We start from the raw sequence: 19,998 nt of genomic DNA on the forward strand, positions 1-19,998 counted from the left end.
GGATGATAAAGAGACAATTTTTCTTTTACATAGATACAAAAAACTATTGCGTTATTATATGTTTTTATAATCTATTTACCTGTACAAGTAGGATATCAACTTGTTTTGAATGAACATGTTAAATCGTGATATCTTGTTTTATCTTTACTGAATATTATTATTTATAGAAAATGCTGTATTTTTACATTGAAGTAAAACAACCTGTGTCTAAACATGGGTTTATAATGTGAACGTACACAAGGTATATATGTTTGTACAATTACAAATCGTTTTTTCCCCTGCAAATTTGGTTTATTCAGGATAATAGTACACATTTAAAATGAGAAATGCTGTTTTTTTTACAAAGAAGTTCAATTAATAAAAGTCATATTTAGCGGCAAAGAACCCCCGCCACCCCCCCGCGGTCAAAGTCGGTCAAAGTGACGTAGATCTGTCATTTTTTGTTCCGCCCATTAAAACCTGATCTGAAAACGGAAGAGAAACTGTTCTACGGTCTAACTCCACATATCAGTGCGACAAAGTTTTCGCGCTTTGCACATGCTTTCAGGAACTCATTTCACACGTATATAATGTATAATAACTGAGAAGCAAATCATGGAATTTGCTTTACAGGATCTTTAACGCATTAGGCTACTGGGAAAGGGTACCGTTGTAGCCTATCATCTTGGTAATTGCCTTATACATCTGTTTAATAGGCGGGTGTCTTTGTAAAACATTGTATAAGAGTTTCTAACATATGTATTTAAATAAGCACCCCATGATAAACCTAATTTATTTGACTAAACATCATAGCAATTCACAAACGTTGGCTAATACGGAAAAAAAAACTGTTTTGTGCACCCCCTTTACTACCGGTCTAGAGAGAATGCAATGTAATTCTTCGCTGGCGGTGTGATGACAGGACACGAAAACACCTCCCAGTCGTCTCCAGTACTCCGATTGGAGGAAAACTGCTGTTGCTAGGCTCATATACAATTCTGGTTTGCTGAGAGAGGCACACTGCATTCCAAAGCAGTCAGTTTTGAGTGAGCAGAAAGGATTGCCGATTTACTTCCTATTCACTGAGTAATTTGTAATAAATTACATCTCTTTTTTTTTTTTTTACAAAATAGGCCTATTAGAAACCCATTAGTTATTTCAACTAGTTTGACATCATCTTGTTCATATTGAAAGTAAAGTAAGCCATATCTGTTTCTGTGTGTCTGTTTCTTCTCATGACACACAATAATGTAATCCTTTCGTACACCATACCTTGTTATTGATCCAACTTCAGGAGGCCTTGACATTAATTTCCACTAGAGGGCATCGTAAGCTTTTGTGCGTCAACGCATACTATGTTTTCACGGAGAGAAGTTGATGAGGGGCCCTTTTGGATATATTTCAGTCTGTTGTTACACAAACACATATGAAACACAAGCGTTTCACATATGTGTATGTTATTTTTCACTAGTATTGATGTGTGTGAACGTTTCACATGTGAATATGTAAGCTATGTGTTTTATGTATGTTTGTGTAACAACAGTCAAAAATATTTCCTAAATGGCCCCTCACAGAAGTGAAATGATTCAACTGCCAACAAGTGGTGATCATTTGAAAAACTTGTGCCAGAATTTGCCCAGAACACACACCAAATTCTTAATGATTATGCATTACAATAACAGACAATAAATAGTGCCCACTAAATACATCACAGCAAGTTGTAACACGTTAGATTAGAAGGTGTGCAAAATGTTTGTTAGAATACAGGAAAACACTATATCTTTCTATACAATCATCTGTAACCTTGCATACTTATTTTATGTGGAGCACTTTTATTATAGATTTTTTTTTAAATTGAGCACACTTTTACTTTTGTAGCACAGACAAATTAAAATAGACAGCCAAAGCCTGATAAAGGTGTTTCAAAGCTCTAGATTCTTGAGACAGTTTTCAACACCATGTTGAATTTGGATGCTACTGGGGAAATTCAGGGCCCCATCCTGTCAGCTATAGCCCTCCAGAAGGCCCTCTGCCAGGACACTCCTCGCCATGTAGTCCCATATGCCAGGATATATTTCTCTCAGAATGACTAGGTATGGCATTGGTTGCAGCATTGAGTTGGATGACCATCTGTCCACCAGTACAGATAGCAAGTTCTAAGCAGCCGACCAGCCATAGCCAGTAGAGTAGAGAGCAAATATATATATATAAATATACTAAGATGTCTGTCAAAAAAGAAAGATAATACTGTATTTCTAGCTTGCTTAAAGATTAGGTGTGGGGAAAGATACGTGCCCATCTGTGATTTCTTGGTGGTCTCTAGCTGCTTCCATGCACAAAATAGTTTAAAAGATCAACATTATCCAAAAACATGACTCAAAAGACCTCATGAAAAGAGAACTCTGTTCAATATCATTATTTTTAATTATTTTTTAAGCAATACATTTGGAGAAGAATTTGGAGAGTTCTCTTCATACTTCAAGAACTCTGTCTGCCAGCACAATCTGTGTGCATGTAGTGTGGGTCATGTGGCTGACTGGGTAGACAGATTGTGCTCAGCTAAAATGGTGTGGCCACTATGTTTGTGTATATAACAGTTAAATAATGTGGATTTTTGCGTGTTGGGGGGGGGGGGGTATTCATGGTGAGAGAGTATGCATAATATTTAAGAGTTTGTTTAATATTGCAGTGCAAAGTCAACCTGCTATATTGGATGAAAACACTACTACCTGATTAAAACCTAGAAGACCCACTGGCGAGTGGAGTGCGTTCTATGTTTATGGTTTTCTTTTCAGCACCACGGAAAGCGCCCAAATAGGATGACCCAGAGCTGCCCACCGCTTGTAAAGCCCCAACTTTAGGCACGAACAGAAAACAGATCATACATTTGTATAATCTAATTGTTGTGTTGCCCATATTACAAATCAGACAGGTTGGTCACCGCCCCATGCATCTGGATTAGACTGCATATTAGGCTTGCATTTGATTTATCAAGGCCAGCCACAGAGACACATCACAACGTATATTTAATTTGTAATCAATGAACCTGTTTGTTTACACAGGTTTGCAGGTTAATGATAAATAAAGGATAATTGACTTGTTGGCTACGGTGCCATAAAGGTTTCTTCTCATCTTTCGTCTTAGTTTGGCTGGACGGGAATTCTCTGTCCATAGCCTCGGAGGATAGAGGCTATTCCTTACTGAAATCAAACTCGTACATGATCAACCTTCTTTAGTAAGCTGCCTAAATGTTTGTAGACACTGAGAGCAGCTTTTAGATTTCCCGGGATACTCCTAATGGCACGTGGCTGCAACGTCACATGGAAATCAGCACCTCGGACAGCGCGGCTTCTGCCAATGCGCAGCACAACGGTGGATCTTTCCCCATCACCCATAGAGAAGATGGAACATGTTTAAGAAAACGAGAGGACAGCGACATATGAACACGTCTACATTTTAATTAGCATGTTTTCTATCGACAGGATATTACATTTGCCCTACCTCGAAATAGGATGTAAAGAAATATTACAGTCGAATTACATAGCTAATATGTAAAATAACGTTGGATTGTTATTGAAAGAACTGAATGAATAGTTATCATTCATAAATAGATAATTGATAGGCCTATCTGAAAGTTTAACAAGGGCGGCGATGTAATCGTTTTGTTTAATTCGTCTGTTCGGGATTCTTCCCTGACATCTTCATTCGTCCTGGTGTGTTGTGCAGGAATGGTTGCAGGAAAATGAAAAAAACCAGCATGGAAATTCAATGCCAAATGGATATGGGTTTTTCTACAGATTTCTGTCTTGTATGATGCTGTGTGGGCGTAAAATGCGAACACGTTGGATTGTAAAGTGGCTTACGGACTTGAGTGGAGGAGGAACAGTGTGGGACGTATTCGCTATCTATCAGCCAGAATAAATACGGAAAAAATAGGTGACTGGTGATCTGGTGGCAGGCTAGCATGCCACTGAGGGACAAACAAAAGACTAAACTCGTCCTTTTTGGATAAATCACGTGCGAGCAACCCAAACATGCCTCGGTGGATTTTCTGATGTTATGTCGACACCTGTTTTTGATAATATTTTATATCACCCCTAAAACTCCATCGGCGCCCCGTTCCTTATCAAAATAGAATAGGCTACAACATTTTCGCTGCGAACCTTGGACAGCTTCATGCAAGGATTGCTGCTGTGCCATAATTGTGAAGAAAAAAAGATACAAAATGTGCATTTGACCATTCAGTTGGACATTAATAGCAACTAATCATGCTCGTTGCTTTATCTGAACCTCTGGAGTTTCATATTATTTTTTGTTCCAGCTTGCATTGGATTCTGACAGAAAGAGCCTGCCAACCATGAAAAAACTTCCGCATTGTCTGTACCTAATACACATGGTGTAACCAGAGAAATTGTAACTCGAGTGAGCTCTTTTTACAATAGGCTAAGATATTTAAATATCTATTGACCGGAATTTGAGATGCACAGCCATGTTTTTTTATAGACACCTCTGATATTTTGTTTTGATATCAATAGCTTGAACCAAATAGCACTGGGTCATAGGCTTATGAATCGCGAAATAATTCACTTATAGCCAAATTAGCATAATGATAATAGGTATATTACGGCCGTTTTGGATATGTGCCAAGTAATTGATTTATCCAACTCCATGCGTTCTATTTCACGAAGCCGAATGTTGCCTATTTAGTTCAGAATGTTTAAGTACCGGATCCGTATGTTTTTCAATGAACTGAAAGTTCTGGTTTTGATGCGGTCTGGCTCAAGACGGAGTACCGATTCAGACGCAGACCCAGACAGACGAATAAGCATGCGAGGACTTGGTATGGGAGGCTGTGGATGGCCTCCATTCGATTGCTCAAACCGTGATGATGAAGAGGAGTACTACGGTACCGACCCTCGGCCTCGGAGCCTGGCATTTGAGGAGAAAGATGCGAAACTCCAAGCGGGCCTTGACGCTGTTTCACTCACCGGTAGTTTGGACAGTGGCATGAGCTCACCGCAGTGCCGAATCTGCTTCCAGGGCCTTGAACAGGTAGGCTTGCTCAGAAGACCCTGTCCAATTGGTTTTGTAAAGAACTCGGGTTTCATTCATCTTGGATTAAGCCCCAAAAATCATTGCATGAATATCTGAAGTTAAATGAATTCACACACGATGAACTCTCTATGGTTCTCTGGTGGAATAGGGGGATATTGACAAAAGGAATCTAAACTCCCAGATATGACCCACGTTTCATAGGGTTCTGCTTTATTGACAACAAGAAAATTGGACAGATTGTAGTTTCTTACAAAGTTGTTCAAAGAGTATAGGCTACTGAATTTAGAATACTTTCTACCTTTGTACGAAGACTTAATGCTATCCATCACTCTAAATTATGAACATTTACAAACATTGAGATTATGTTTTAGTTTGAACTTGATATCCCACTTTTTGTTTACTGTAAACTGGGTGCCAGTTTGTGTTCTTGCTCAATTTGGCAACATCGTCCAAATATAAGCATTAAGATGGTCATCTGATCTGTTCCTTACCGTCAGTCTCAGCAGTGTGACAGATGAGCTCCTGAGAAAATGCTTTGACAGAAAACATTAGATTTCATCTTTGAAAGAGTACGCAATACAAATTATGTCAAATGAACCATGGAGTATGAGGGAACGACTTTACGTAAAGTTGATGATCTTAGTTCTGAAAATGACAATTGATTATTTGTGATTCTGGACATTTAACACAAAAACCTGTGCAACTTTTAGCACAGACGTTCCATTCGCCAAGCATGGGGAGTGATATTTTAGAAAATGTTCTGTTGCACCATGTCCAATGATATAGGGATCGTCAGAGGGAATCTAACGAGACATAACCCTTGAACACTTTTAATTAGGCTTGGTTGTGTCCTTTGAAAGCAGACACGTGGGCATGGATGATAGAACAGAGATGACAACATTGCGTAGAGTTGATTTATAGGATTGTCATCATGGGGACTCGCTGTGCAGAAGAACAAGAGCAATGAAGAACACTGTAGACTCTTGTAGCTAGAGACAGATGTGAAGCTAGAGCTCCTGAACACTATCACTGATCTCAGTCTATTTTTATTCTACCTTTCAATGGAAAGGGTTAAAATGTAAATGTCCTTATATGGGGCACCTTTTTAATTCAGTCACCAGAAAGAATAAGAGCTTTGGGGGTCTTACAAAAGTAGTGAAAGTGGTGAGGTGAGATATGATCATTCTAAAATATGAAGTCAATCAGAAAATGTTTTTTTTTTCAATCTTATTGAAAAGACCCAATTGTTCTGTTATTAACAGTGAGGTGGGGCATGTGTACGTTCCGTGGCTCTGTGCTTTATGCACGAGTGATGATGTGTAAGGCATTGGACTGCAGGCAGTATCTGACATTCTTTCAGCATCTCTGGGGAGACATACTCTTAACCACAATGCTAAATGATGGACAACATGCAAATCAATGGGTCCAAATCAAACTAATTTCTTGATTCCTGTAAATGATGGCCTCAAATGTTGATAGTCGTAGTAAGTTAGTGAGCGAGTGAGTGAGTGAGTGAGTGAGGGAGGTAGAAAAGGAGGGAGTGAGGGAGTAAGGTTGTTTGGGAGGGACTGAGTAAGTGTATAAAATGAGTAGTGTATGTACAGTACGTGTTTGTATATGTGAGTTTGTGTGCATGTGTGGATAGTGCATCCCGAATAATTGGACCAATATGGACCAATGAGAGAATAAGATCATATTGAGATGATAAGAACTGGGGCAAAGTGTGGGGGTGGGAAGGATATGTACAGGTAAGAAAGTTGGACAGAAAAGGGTTCAGTGTGGCAGTGGTATAAAGCTTACAATGATACATTTAATGAAAACGTAAACACGTAGCTGTCATTTTGCATTCATAGGATTTATTTGTATCTGTGTAGTTACACATCTGCATTAATGATAATTACCATATACATTTCTAACTGTGTCCACAAGTTTAGTGACTGACTTCGATTTTGCTATGATATTGTCATGCCAGCACCTTTAGAATTCAGGGCTTCGATATTTTCATGGTGGTGTGGAAATAATGTTTCAGTAAAACCAAGATTTTAGTTTACACAGAGGAATCCCTTGGAAAAATGAACAGATGTATTTTGAAGAGTACAGTTCCCCCTAAAACATATTTTGTTTGCCTTGCTCTTATTTTTTGCTTCTCTAAATTGATTTATCAGGTTAAGGGGTCTTAACAGGGGATGGCCTGGCATCCCTGGTGTTTGCCATTTACCTCGACAAACACAATTAACCATCTTGTCAGCGACCATGAAATATTCATGCTCATTAAGCCTGTGGCAGACAGCAGGCCCTCCGGGGTCCCAGGGAAGGTTCTGAGGCCCCGCTGACACTGTCAACCTGGGAGTGAGATGTGGACAGTCTGTGTCGTGTCTGATTTCTCTCTCTCTCCGTCACTCTCATACTTACTCTCTCTGACACCTTTCAACATAATAGTCTTGTTTCATGAGTGTGAGGTCTTGCTTCCTTGTTCTGTTTATCAATAAACTCGAAAATCTAGTGGAATATGTTGATAATTCCCTAATTATTATGATACCATAAGTTAATCTGTATATTCACAGCACGTCTTAATATCTTTGACTTTTATGAACTTTTATGAAGTTCAACTGGTATCATGAGCTTATTGACAGGATTGTTATATTTAATTAACAGTGGCATTTATGCCATCCCTGGTTCACTGGTCTCCATAATATTACACTCAGAGACATTGATGTTACCTTGCTGTCCAATTGATCTGATCAATCAACCCTCTCAAGCCCAGTGATGTAACAATGTTCTGTGACGGGACACTTTGCACAAGACACCATGGGTAATCACATGTTTGTCTCACACCCACCCAACTATGTGGTTACCAAGACAGATTCCAAACAGAAGGCCATGGGTAAATCATGTATGCACCATTACCATTCCTTATGAGTAAGGTTCTGGTTTAGTTTGCACCAAAGTACTGAGGATCAAAAGTCAATTATTGTGGTGGCACAGTGTGAAAAAAAATGGCTCACTTTGTCTGGGGCCAAATTCCAAGACTGTTTTTAAGAGTGCAGGATCTAACTAGATCTCTTACAGCAAGAGTTTGCATACCACTGCTCACCTATAGGATAGTGTACTCCAAAACCTACATGACAAAGGTTTTGCTTTACCATGAGATGAGCGGCAGTCTGGATGTGCTATTTGGTGAAATAAATAACCCCAGTTGTATACAGGATCTGTCATCTTTCTAATTTGTGTTTCAAGAGTAAATCTAATGGGAGAGTGTTTATCTCGAACAACATGAGCCATGGTATCTGTAGATGGCCGTGCCACGCCAGCAAACAGACAGGGAGACGTGAGCGCTGACTCACCAGCCACCCCTCCCTTTGTTACCCCCACCCCTCCGCCTCTCTACACACTCTTCCTCTGTACAGCAGCCCTGTGGCTATCTAGAATCTGAGCACACACTGAAAAATGCGTACTCACACATATACACAAACACACACACTCTGCAAAGACAGAGAGAGCTTTAACTGAACTCACAACAACATGGGCTTGGTAAAGTAAAGGGGGATGCAGAGAGAGAGAGAGAGAGAGAGAGAGAGAGAGAGAGAGAGAGAGAGAGAGAGAGAGAGAGAGAGAGTGAGAGAGAGAGAGAGAGAGAGAGAGAGAGAGAGAGAGAGAGAGAGAGAGAGAGAGAGAGAGAGAGGGGAAGGTAGAATGAGTGATGATAAACACAGTGAACACACCCCAGCAAGGGAGGGGGAAACGAGTGATGAAAAGATAAATCTATTTTCACTTTAGGCATTTGGAAAAGAGCAGGAACAAGAATGAGCAGACGGGGAGAATCATTATCACCGTGGTAATTCGGGCATTTCCAAAAACAAACTGTACAGGCTACACACAGCTCTGATGCACTCTTTCATTCATCATCTCTGTTACATTTACTAGCTGTAATCCTCACAACATTTGCTGCTCTCTGTCTGCATTTGATTTGTCTCCAGGCCCTGGCCCATGACCTCAAACACAAAAAAACACATGACTAAGGAAGAAAAAATACGAGAAGGGTATACGTTTTAAACTGTTCATCAGTATCTATAGTTCGTCAACAAAAGTTAAGAACAAATTACCATTGTTCTACTGAAATATCACTGTACACTGTTACTGTGAATTTTTGTATTACTGTCGAGGGACACCAGTTGTTATGTTTACTTTATTGCCCTTCTTGTGGACTGTGATGCATGAAATACATCACAGCCTTTATCCATCAACTGACATTCATGGTCTTCTTATTATACACACCTGTATCCATCTCAAATGTCAGTCATCTGTATGGACAATCACTGCACTCCATATGGGATAGTGTTATAGTCTGGAACTGTGGGAAATGTATACATAGAGATTATACTATAGAGATACTTGTCCTTCAATGTCCTTCAAAATTGTGTTGGACACCTTTCTTTATGGTTTTTAAATGTTTCTGCATATTATGTCAATGGTACAAAGTGTTTACAAAACAGTCTGCTGTTTCTGAGTGCTGTTGCTGTTTATGTTGTGCAGGGGGAATTGCTGAGCCCATGTCGCTGTGATGGCTCAGTGCGTTGTACTCACCAGCCCTGCCTCATCCGCTGGATCAGCGAGAGAGGCTCATGGAGCTGTGAACTATGCTACTTCAAGTACCAGGTCCTGGCCATCAGCACCAAGAACCCACTGCAGGTACATTGTGTATGCGTCTGTGTGTTGATGTCAAGAACATCACATTTGGTTTTCTCACTCTCTCTCCCCCTCCCTCTCTCTGCCCAGTGGCAGGCAATTTCTCTGACAGTTATTGAGAAGGTGCAGATTGCTGCCATCATCCTGGGGTCTCTGTTCCTCATTGCCAGTATTTCCTGGCTTGTGTGGTCGTCCCTCAGCCCCTCAGCCAAGTGGCAGCGCCAAGACCTGCTCTTCCAGATCTGCTATGGCATGTACGGCTTCATGGACATTGTGTGCATAGGTAAGATGTTATTATCTTGGACTATGACTTTTGTAACAATAATCCTGTCGTGGCATAAGAGCGTACCAAAGACTGTGATGTATCTGTTGTTTAGCTGTTGACCTGAACTTTCGCACTATGGAGTCACTTGTTATTTAGTTTATTGATGATCGGTGATAGTGATTGGTGTTCATGGTCTCTACTATTGGTGTTTGTGTGTTTTTAATTACAGTAGGCTATGTGTGTGTGCATGTGTGTGTGCTTGTGTGAGTGTGATAGTGGGTCTATGTGTAAAAGTCGTAAATCTGTGACTAGGGGCCTGTTCCATAGAGTGAGTTCACCGACAGTCTTGTTCGGTGAACTCGCTTTATGGAAGAAGCTCAAGATGAGTAATTTATTTGTTTTTGTCATTTTGGTTTGTTTGTTTTCTGTCGGTAAGGTCTGGTAGTAAAGGTCATAGTCTGTGTGATATGTTTAACCTCGCAAGTGTACAGCGGCAACAGAAGGGACTTATAAATCCTGACTCATTAAATATTTACCACGTTACTGCAAGGGTAGACTGCCTATATTTTCTTTTAAGTGTTTTTTCCAGAGCAGATTTAACTTTCGCCTCTTTTCTTTCTCTGCCCTTTTATCTTTTTTTACACTTTCTTTTCACTCTCTCAAAAACTCTTCTATTTCTACCTATGATACTGCTCTCTTTTATTCATTTCACTCCTTGCCTGCATAATACATTTCTCTCTGCATGTCTTTCGCTCCTTCTTTCTCTCTGTCTGTCGCTTTTCTGTCTGGTCCCTTTGTCCAGGCCTCATAATCCATGAGGGATCATCTGTTTACCGGATCTTTAAACGCTGGCAAGCAGTGAACCAGCAGTGGAAAGTACTGAATTATGAGAAAGCCAAGGACTTGGGAGACCCCATCAGCTCCAGCAGTAAGGGTGGGGGGCGTGGCGGGAGGAACCCTCCCCATAGCTCATCCGGATCAGACAGGGGAGGGCGAGCGGGCCAACGCGTTAGGACTATTCTCAACCACCACTGTGGCTACACCATCCTGCACATCCTCAGTCAGCTGAGACCCACAGATCCACGCATTACCTCCAATACCAACCGGGAGGTGGTCATGAGGGTGACCACTGTATGAGACTGGGTTGCATGGGGGAGGGGGACTGAATGGCAAGGGACATCTGGGGGTTGGAGTGGAAAACAGCCAGCAACTTACCCTTAGACACATGCAACTTTCTCCAAGAACAGGAGACTCTACTCTTAACCTCTGGCCTCACCCTCCTCTCTAGTGTCTAACTGAGTCTCAGATGGTGCAGTGAGAGGGAACTAACACAAGGGCATGGACGCAAAAATCCTCCTTTCTTATCCTGGAACCCCTAGTTGACACGAGGGGGGTAAGCAGCGCAGTGCTGAGGTTACAGACACTGTAGGACAAAGACATTAATGAGACATTGGACAAAAAAGTAACATCTTCAAACAGCTGGAGGGCTTTCTCTTGACAGCTGAATTACACAAAACGGTGTCATTATTCATGTTGTTCTGTTTTCTAAAGAAAAATTGCTAATATTGTTACATATTTTCATTTTAGCATCATAAAATTGCAAGTTTTTTTTCTTATATACAACCCATGCCAGCAAATGGAAATCCTTCTAATTTACATCACTTCTCAATTCCAGCCCTGTATCTCATCTTCCACAACCCTTCTCCCTGTTGTGACAGTCATCCACTGTCCATTACACTTGACTTCCAGCTACAAGCTGTCTGGGAAGGTCCCTTAAATATACAAGCAAACAAGTGCAATAAATCGATCAAATATGACAAATAATATAAATTATTAAAGTTCCAAAATTACAAATCATCCTCTGCAATAAAGATATCTGACATGGTGAACCCTGTGTTGCATTAATGGTTTGTGTTACTCCGTGACTCCTTTATAAAACCATTAATTTTTATGCCTCGTTTCTGTTCCATTACTATTACTTTAAGTATTACAAGTATTAAAACTAGGCTGATTGTGGTAATTAATTAAGGGTTTAACGTTATTTCGTCAAAGTCAAGAATAAGGTAAGTGGGACAAGATTACTAATCACAAAATGTAACGAATTGTACTGATTATTTCGAAAGTTTAATTGTATTTATTCTGAACCTGCCTGTGTGAATCCAACAGATGGAACCATAACCCTTCTGTTTTGGAATAGCTCAGTAAAAAGAGAGGGAGAGTCGCTTGATGATAGGCCATCTTTACACCACATAGATGTGGCACTTTATCGTTGAACGAGACTCCCGACTACATTCAAGACTTTATCAACGGTGAAAACATACAATGGCCGGGTTTCCCAGATTCGCTCTTCTTAACGAATCTGGGAAACCCGGCCAATATCTGTCGATTAGTCCTGGCAATTCTCCAATCAGTGCCACCTGGTGGTAGACTATAAGAAACGAAGGAGTGAATAAACCAATCAGGACCCACTTATCAGTATCTCCCAGTGACGTTAAAATGATGCGACTGTTAAAATAAACGTGGCTTTGTTTGTGACTGTAACATTACATTTCTAAACACAGTTAAATTTATTTTCAAAGGCCATTTTGCTACAATATAATCATGTCCATGCCTCAGAAGCGTTACTACAGGCAGCGAGCCCACTCCAACCCAATGGCAGACCACACTTTTGAATAGTAAGTGAAGCTCGTTGAAGACGGCTAGCTGTAGTTAAATGTGTTACAGCAACAGTCAGAAAATCACTGATGTAACGTTAGCTAACAAGCAAGCCCATACGATGATGTCTTACAACTTGCTTAGCAAATAATTATTTCAAATACATAAGGAAGGCAATATTTTATACAATGTTCTATCATATTTGCGTTTACAGTTGTTTTTTCTATCTTAATGTGTCAGTCCAGTTAGTCCAGATGATATGGATTGGTCCAGTTTGTACCCTGAATTCCTCAGCAACGCGTCAGAAAATGTGACATCTCAAGTAGAGTTTGTAGACATTGGCTGCGGATATGGTGGCCTGCTAGGTAAGTGTTTGTTTACATACTTGTACCAAAAATCTTAGTCTGAGTCAAGAAACCTTTTTTATTTTGTGGTGGGTTATTCTATCTCACCCAGTCCCACACTTACAACTCTTTCTTTTTTTCTTTAATCTCTCAGTGGAGTTATCCCCGCTCTTCCCTAACCAACTCATCCTTGGCCTTGAGATCCGTGTGAAAGTGTCAGACTACGTGCAGGACCGCATTCGCTCCCTGCGCGCAGCCCAACCAGACAGTTACCAGAACATTGCCTGTTTGCGTAGCAATGCCATGAAATACCTTCCCAACTTTTTCACTAAGGGTCAGGTAGGTTCTTGTGTCATTTGCATCATTACAAAGTACATTTAAGAATGTTTTTGCTATTTTCAGGCATTATTTTGTACAGTAGTACTTGGCCGTAGTATGGTAGCCTGTTCAAGGGGTTGAACAGAAATTATATGAATCTTCCCTTGAGTCTTGTAATACTTGTACTAGTGTAGTGAATGTGGTGTGTCTAAAAGTTTTACAATGGCTGTTTATCAATCCACGTTTTTTTCCGTTCTTGTGTTCTTGCGAACTCGTTTGACGTCATCTTTCATTGCCCAAGTACAGTTCCAATCCAAAGAACACAAGTCACCAAGAACGCCAAAAATACCCGGAAATGTTCCTGATCCGCCCCTTTTATCGAGGATGCATCGGATGGTGACTTGACCAGCGAGAACGCTTCTGATTTCCCAGAAGTCCTTGCGGACTTGCAAGACCATTCTCGCAAGGACGCTTGCAAGAACGTTCTTCAAAAGAATGTACTTGCGTTCTCAGCGTTCTTCGTATTGATAAACAGCCAATGTCTACTGGCCTCTACTGGCAGTTGTGGGTATTGGCTCAGCATTAGGGGTCAAAATCGTTTGGGGTAAACAGCAGGATGTAAACTTAACTAACACCTTGAAGTTAGAATTGGGTGTAATTCTTGCCTCAGACCATGATGCTCATTTAGGTCAAGGCTACATTATATCATGTATAGATTTGATTAATCCACAGTTTGGGTTTCATAATGTTGACCCACATTTCCAGTGTCACAAGAACCATAGGTAAATTAGTATTTAGCGGCCCAACTTTGAAGAGTTTATCCATTTCAAATTAGCCGTATTAATCTGTAGCATGAAATAAAGCATCAGCTTATATTGTGGTTCCCTGTACCAGGGTTCAGATTTTTATTTATTTAAAACCGTTACCTTGAATGACTTATGGAGTCTAGATATCTGGAATGAGGCTGAATTAAGCAAGAACTATTTAATGAGAATACATTTTACTGTCATTACCATATTATAGTACGCTATTAAAAGGTGTCAGTCAGTGTTGTTGACTCAAAGCTTGCTAAAAACAGATTTACAGTTCATTTAAGGGTATAATATGCTGACACAACTTTTTTTGTGAGTGGTTTCAGACAATTAATTTAGTTCCAGCTGTCTGAGTGTGATTCACAGACATTCACTTGGCTTGAATATAAAGGTTAGATTGTGATGCTGTCATTCAGTCTAACCCATTTTAAGTTAAGGTTTACTGCTAAGAAAAAACACTGACATACTCAACACTTTTGCACACAAATAGCAGCCCTTGAGCTATGGTAGTGCACTCACTTGCATGATGTAAGTGTCAACTACATTCTATTCCCTCAACAAAAATTATGGTACTTTTTAAAACTCTGAGATCACTAATTAAAACATCACTTTTTTCCCCGCTCATGAAGACTGGGGCCCTGTACCAACCCCCTAGGGCTATGGCAGTCCCCAGTGATTATACCTCCCCCTCTTTACGTGACATTATTTATTTAAACTAATAAAAAGTAACTGCAATGGTTTTAATATTGCAGCCAGACTAATATTAGTGGAACCTGCTAGTTGTATACTGCTTGTCGAAGCAGGAGTCAAAGGGGGACTTTATCTTAATAAAAAAACAGTTAGAGGGAAATTCCGGTGCTGCATAACAACTAGAACCAAAGTATTATGAGGTGTACTGTAGTGCTGACTGTTCACAAGTTGAATATAAATTGTAGCTATATTATCCAAACCATTTAAAACAAAGATGAGATGCATACATATTTAGAAGATGGGGTAAAGGAAGCAAGCATTTTATAGATCTTATCTTGCCATACAATAGTCTAATCTCAATGTCAAAATATTTTCACTCTCTTGCAGCTCAGTAAGATGTTCTTTCTCTTCCCTGACCCTCACTTCAAGAAGACCAAGCACAAGTGGAGGATCATCAGTCCCACTCTACTGGCAGAGTATGCCTTCACACTGAGAGCTGGGGTAAGAGCATAGCACATACATGGGGCGTTAGTGGGTCCTAAAGCCAGGTGTTGAATTAGTATTGTTGTGCAAGAGCAAGAGTCTTCTTAGTTTGTCATCTCCATTAACAAGGCTTAAACATGATACATCAGGTTTGTGTGCCTGACCACAGAAAGAATGCACTGGAGCTGTCTAGCTACCTTTGCTGTCCAACACACACACATGCATACTTCTAAATCTACCTTTTTTGTATAACTCCTTCCATTGACAGACTTTAGTTTTTTTAAGAGAGCCCCATAGTATTTGTAGAATTGGCTTCCCTAGATTTAGCTGGTTTTGTTTATTTGTGTAGTTAGTGCATGCACAAAGCTTGTGTTTATTCAGAAGTTAACCTTATGAATATTGTGTTTGTGAAAAATATGTCCTTTCAAAGAACAAAAAAACACCACAATGTTGGTGTTGTTTGTGTACAAGCCTACTATACAGAAGACTACACCATAAGAACGTCAGGGTAAAGACTACACTGGGGGGAAGGGGGGGTAAATGCGTTAATTCTAAGGCAGGTCTATTTAAAACTAAGGCAGGTCTATTTAAAACTAAGGCAGGTCTATTTAAAACTAAGGAAGGTTTATTTAAAACTATTTTGTCTTTGCGTACATTAGGGTCCAAAAGTCTGAGACCACATTGAACATTTCATGGGGGAGTTGAAGCCTGAGACGTCAACAAAACAAATCTTATTAAATTGGAAACAAATGCAAAATAGAAGCATCTTGACTAGTGGTCTCAAACTTTTGGACCCTACTGCATGTACACTGCACATTTAAAATGGTTCTCTGGATATTTGAAGAACAATGGGAGGCTTGTGTGTGGTTTGGGGTTTTTGATGTGCCCCCAGCCGTGTGTGTGTGTGTGTGTGTGTGTGCGTGCGTGTTGGAGAGAGTGTGAAAGAGACCTGCGCACTCAGCACTGACATGAGGCCAGACACTGATTTACACTGAGGGGGTGGATAGCAGTGTAGAGAATTTTCCTTTACGGCAGTTGAAACTAAAACATTGACCCGCCCCGAAAACGCACATTCTGTCATGTACACCCCCTTTTCCATGTTTCCCCTCCTCCTGGCCTCCTTTAAAACGCTGCATCACTGAGATAACTTGTGCCATTGTGTAAATCTGTGCCATGGTAGAGGGTTCCAAGAAATCAGTCTTCTAATAATACTATCTGTCTACGCTCCAAAGTAAACTACAATGACACAGGTGATAAAGCTCTGGGTTTTCATTTGGTTATTCCTGTCATTTTGGGGGAAAGGACTTTGCACTTCACAATATTACAGACACATCATCAAAGTTGATGCATGACAAATAAAGATAAATGGAATGCCTGAGGTCTCTGCATTTAAAGCCTATCTAGAAGGGTAGGCATGCTCCACATTTTGCCACAAACCAGATATGTGGTCAGATATCAAAGTTGCAGAAGAGTTATGAATGTAATATACCACACATGTTATAGGTGGTGTTCTATGCAGCATATATGTGAGGCCCAGTGTTGTGTGTGTGGTCCACCCAGGGTTTGGTGTACACCAATACTGACGTGGAGGAAGTGCACGTCTGGATGGTGAAGCACTTCTCTGAGCATCCGCTGTTCACACGTGTTCCTGATGAAGAGCTGGTAAATTGGCCATTGATTGTTTACATTCTTTAACACTGGAGATTCAATTTAGCTGGTTTTATGTTTACTTGTTTTAACCAGCAATTTTCTGTTTTGCGGCAGGTTGGTGATGTCATTATTAGTCGCCTGGGAACGTGCACAGAAGAGGGCAAGAAGGTACAGAGAAACGGGGGGAAGAACTATCTCGCCGTTTTCCGGAGGGTAGAAGATTGTAACTAAAAAAACCTGATTATCACTGAATCTTTTTAGTTCTGGACATTTTTATATAAGCTTGAACATGGCTCAAGTGGTTTCCATGCAAGCACTGCAAATGGATGACCAACTACATCTTTTCACTTGTTATTTTATTTCATTGGTGGACAGGAGCTTGTTCGATGTCCAAGTGGACATTACTTTTCTTTGTTTTAGGATTGGTGAGATTTGATCTGTATTTTTTTTATAAATTTTTTGCAATACTTCTGCTACAAGTTGATTTGTACATTTTTCTTCACATAAATGGAAATAAATCACTTATTATCATCTATTTAACCAAAGCTCAATTCTGATTATATTAAATTGAATACATCTCTGGTTCCCACCCAAGCCTCAAGTCGCTTTTCATTTTAATTACTTAAAATGTAAATTACTGTAATAGATGTAATGACTTTCTAAAACCTGATGTCTAGCCACCACATCCAGAAAGAGCTGCAATGGAACAGGAGCAACTAAAATTGATAGTAATTGTCTGAAATGAACAGGTTCTCTTCTCAAAAGCATATGTAAATATAGTTATCTGCTATGACCTGGATGATCATGTTCAACTGTATATTATCAAATTGTAGGTTACATGGTTGGATGTGTTGTCACTGGGAGGAGTTTATTGTGGGATAACAGATTTTAATTTCCCAGAACCCTGACCGGGTTCTGCGAACGGGCACGCCATGGCAGGGGTTTTGTTTCCTCTGCCATAGCGTTATTAAACAAAACATCTAGATGACTGGCATATGCAAAGGTACTACAGGTATATAAATATGTGTAATTGTGTTGTATTGTATCTATGTAGTCTTCGTGTCTGTGTGAGGCTCTATATAGACTGTAACACATTTCCTTGGAAAAGGACAATAAAGAATATATGTAACTCTTCCCTCTGCAGCTGTAAGGGGTAGTGGGGACAGGACAGCATATGTCTCCATGGTGGAATCCCAATGTCAAGACGGGCATTTATAATGTTACCAAAGCGTCTGTCTTTCTCTGTTTTCCTCCCTCTTTCCCCTCCTTCTCCCCCTCTCACTCACAACAATTAGAGGACTAAAAATCCCCTAAACCTCCTTAAAGGATTTTATGTTAAATCTTATTACCTCATTAAATTCTTCCCTGACTAATATGTGAAATAAATAAAATGTGTTAAACTCTAGTAAAACTAAGAGTTGTGTTTGAGTCAAGTAAGGGTTATTGGCAAAGATAGTCTCAAGACCCTTTTAAAATATGGTTATGGTTATATACATTACAGTTGGCATGTTTACATTGTACAGGTAGGCGATCAATGCAATGATATAAATTTGAAACCCATTTACGTATCTCACCCTTTATGAGCATAAATTGAAAGCAGATGGATCATAGTGGCTCTGGTGGGCTGCTTTTTGACAGCAGGGGCCTCAGTAGACCTTTCAACTGATCAATACTGCAATGTAGATATGGAATCCACCCAGCTGTGTGTGTCTTTCTGCACTTCCGTGAATGTGAAGTCAGGCAGTGTTTTATTTCTAATTTCCTGTCAGTTCTGGGTAAATGCAATTATTCACCATGCACATGTGGCCTAACATCCAGCAGGGTCATCCTGAGCACATATACAGCTAGCTGTACGAGCGTGTGTGTGTTTGTTCATGTGTGTATACACGAACACAGCTAACACTATTTAAACAGCCTATGACATTGAGATATGTTGTTCCCTGCTGTTCCCAGCTGGACTGCCTCAACAAAGCCTAGCAATTTTCATTGCTGTAGTCAGTATACTGTTGAGATTGGTGTTCATCCTCCACTTATTATTCTTGCTTGTAAAATTGTATTTTTTTATGTGTCAATTCTTTAGATATGTGATGGAATTTGAGAACTGTGGAGTAGAACTGATCTTCAAGCTGTGGTCCGTGTAAGTAGTACAGTGAATTATTCCCAGACTTACTCTATTGGTAACTCCAAACATCTGATTCAGTTGATCAAATAATCACCAATATGCTAAATAGAGATTATGCTAAAGTTTATTATGCCTCTTTCGACCAAGGTGTTTGTTGTGTCTGGAACATGCTAAATGTACAAGGGGTCAAAGGTGAGTTTCCCTCCCTGCTTGTTTACAGATGCAGGTGTTCACTATTGCAGTCAGTGTCACAACAAATACACCACTCACCACTTAGCTGTAACTTTACAGCCCACTTAAAATAAGGTTACAGGGAATACAGTAAAATCCACCGCCCCTCTGCATTCTTTCAATGACAACATTGAGGAAACTTACACTTAAATAAAATAACAACATAGCTTTTTGGGCTTGGGATTGACGGAAAGTCTGAGTCAGTCTCATTGAAAATAAAAATATATATTGTCAATTTAAAGATGAGCCCGAACCATGTTCAATCTCTGTATGCTTGGAGAGAGTAATTACAGGGGTTCGATTTTAACATGCCTCTTCATGTGCCAAAGGCATCAGAATAGAGCCTCCCTTCCTCACCAGGATACTAAGAGAAAAAAAAAATATACTCACGAAGACATTGACTGATACGACACACACACAAACACAAAGGTGTGCACATACACATACACTACCAGTGCAAAGCAGACTGTGCCAATTAACTTTCACACACAAAGGTGGGAGCAATAGCCACGCATGGGCACTGGGCCAATGCAGAACAGGTAAAGACATCTCAGGCTATCCCCATTGGTCTCCAACAGGGCCACATCAGAGCACCACGGTGCCACACAAGGAGTCCTATTCTTTGATGGGATTTCATATTACGTTTTTCATAATCAATGGTAATCTCCTTCACTCTGGCAGAACCAAATAAGCTAAATTGGTCGACAA

General features: G+C 40.1%; 2 protein-coding genes across 4 annotated transcripts; both read left to right on the plus strand.

The window, feature by feature from the left end:
• The first annotated feature begins 3,380 nt into the window (after window positions 1–3,380).
• Window positions 3,381–12,036, plus strand: LOC134031093 (E3 ubiquitin-protein ligase MARCHF9-like). The gene is made up of 4 exons (XM_062474630.1): window positions 3,381–5,031; window positions 9,568–9,723; window positions 9,811–10,003; window positions 10,788–12,036. The coding sequence occupies exons 1-4, from the start codon at window positions 4,693–4,695 to the stop codon at window positions 11,120–11,122; spliced, it is 1,023 nt and encodes a 340-aa protein (XP_062330614.1). The 5' UTR covers window positions 3,381–4,692; the 3' UTR covers window positions 11,123–12,036.
• Window positions 12,037–12,481: 445 nt separating this feature from the next.
• On the plus strand, window positions 12,482–18,342 carry mettl1 (methyltransferase 1, tRNA methylguanosine). 3 transcript variants are annotated; one of them, XM_062467028.1, is made up of 7 exons: window positions 12,482–12,660; window positions 12,881–13,005; window positions 13,139–13,323; window positions 15,192–15,305; window positions 16,848–16,949; window positions 17,052–17,217; window positions 17,314–17,329. In XM_062467028.1, exons 1-6 carry the CDS (start codon window positions 12,587–12,589, stop codon window positions 17,166–17,168), a joined length of 717 nt encoding a protein of 238 aa, XP_062323012.1. In that variant the 5' UTR covers window positions 12,482–12,586; the 3' UTR covers window positions 17,169–17,217; window positions 17,314–17,329. The 3 variants fall into 3 exon arrangements, with proteins under 3 accessions (XP_062323012.1, XP_062323005.1, XP_062323022.1); XM_062467021.1 differs by having other exon boundaries at window positions 17,052–18,342; XM_062467038.1 differs by having other exon boundaries at window positions 15,237–15,305; window positions 17,052–18,342.
• The last annotated feature ends 1,656 nt before the right edge of the window (window positions 18,343–19,998 follow it).

Source organism: Osmerus eperlanus, chromosome 1 (assembly GCF_963692335.1).
Source record: "Osmerus eperlanus chromosome 1, fOsmEpe2.1, whole genome shotgun sequence".
NCBI classification, from domain to species: Eukaryota; Metazoa; Chordata; class Actinopteri; order Osmeriformes; family Osmeridae; genus Osmerus; species Osmerus eperlanus.

Excerpts from the sequence above, each read along its gene's own strand:
- LOC134031093 (XM_062474630.1), top strand. The coding sequence starts at position 4,693 with ATGTTTAAGTACCGGATCCGTATGTTTTTCAATGAACTGAAAGTTCTG. Across the intron at positions 5,032-9,567 it reads GCTTCCAGGGCCTTGAACAG|GGGGAATTGCTGAGCCCATG; the intron begins GTAGGCTTGCTC and ends TATGTTGTGCAG. Across the intron at positions 9,724-9,810 it reads GCACCAAGAACCCACTGCAG|TGGCAGGCAATTTCTCTGAC; the intron begins GTACATTGTGTA and ends CTCTCTGCCCAG.
- mettl1 (XM_062467021.1), top strand. The coding sequence starts at position 12,587 with ATGTCCATGCCTCAGAAGCGTTACTACAGGCAGCGAGCCCACTCCAAC. Across the intron at positions 13,324-15,191 it reads ACTTTTTCACTAAGGGTCAG|CTCAGTAAGATGTTCTTTCT; the intron begins GTAGGTTCTTGT and ends ACTCTCTTGCAG. Across the intron at positions 16,950-17,051 it reads GTGTTCCTGATGAAGAGCTG|GTTGGTGATGTCATTATTAG; the intron begins GTAAATTGGCCA and ends GTTTTGCGGCAG.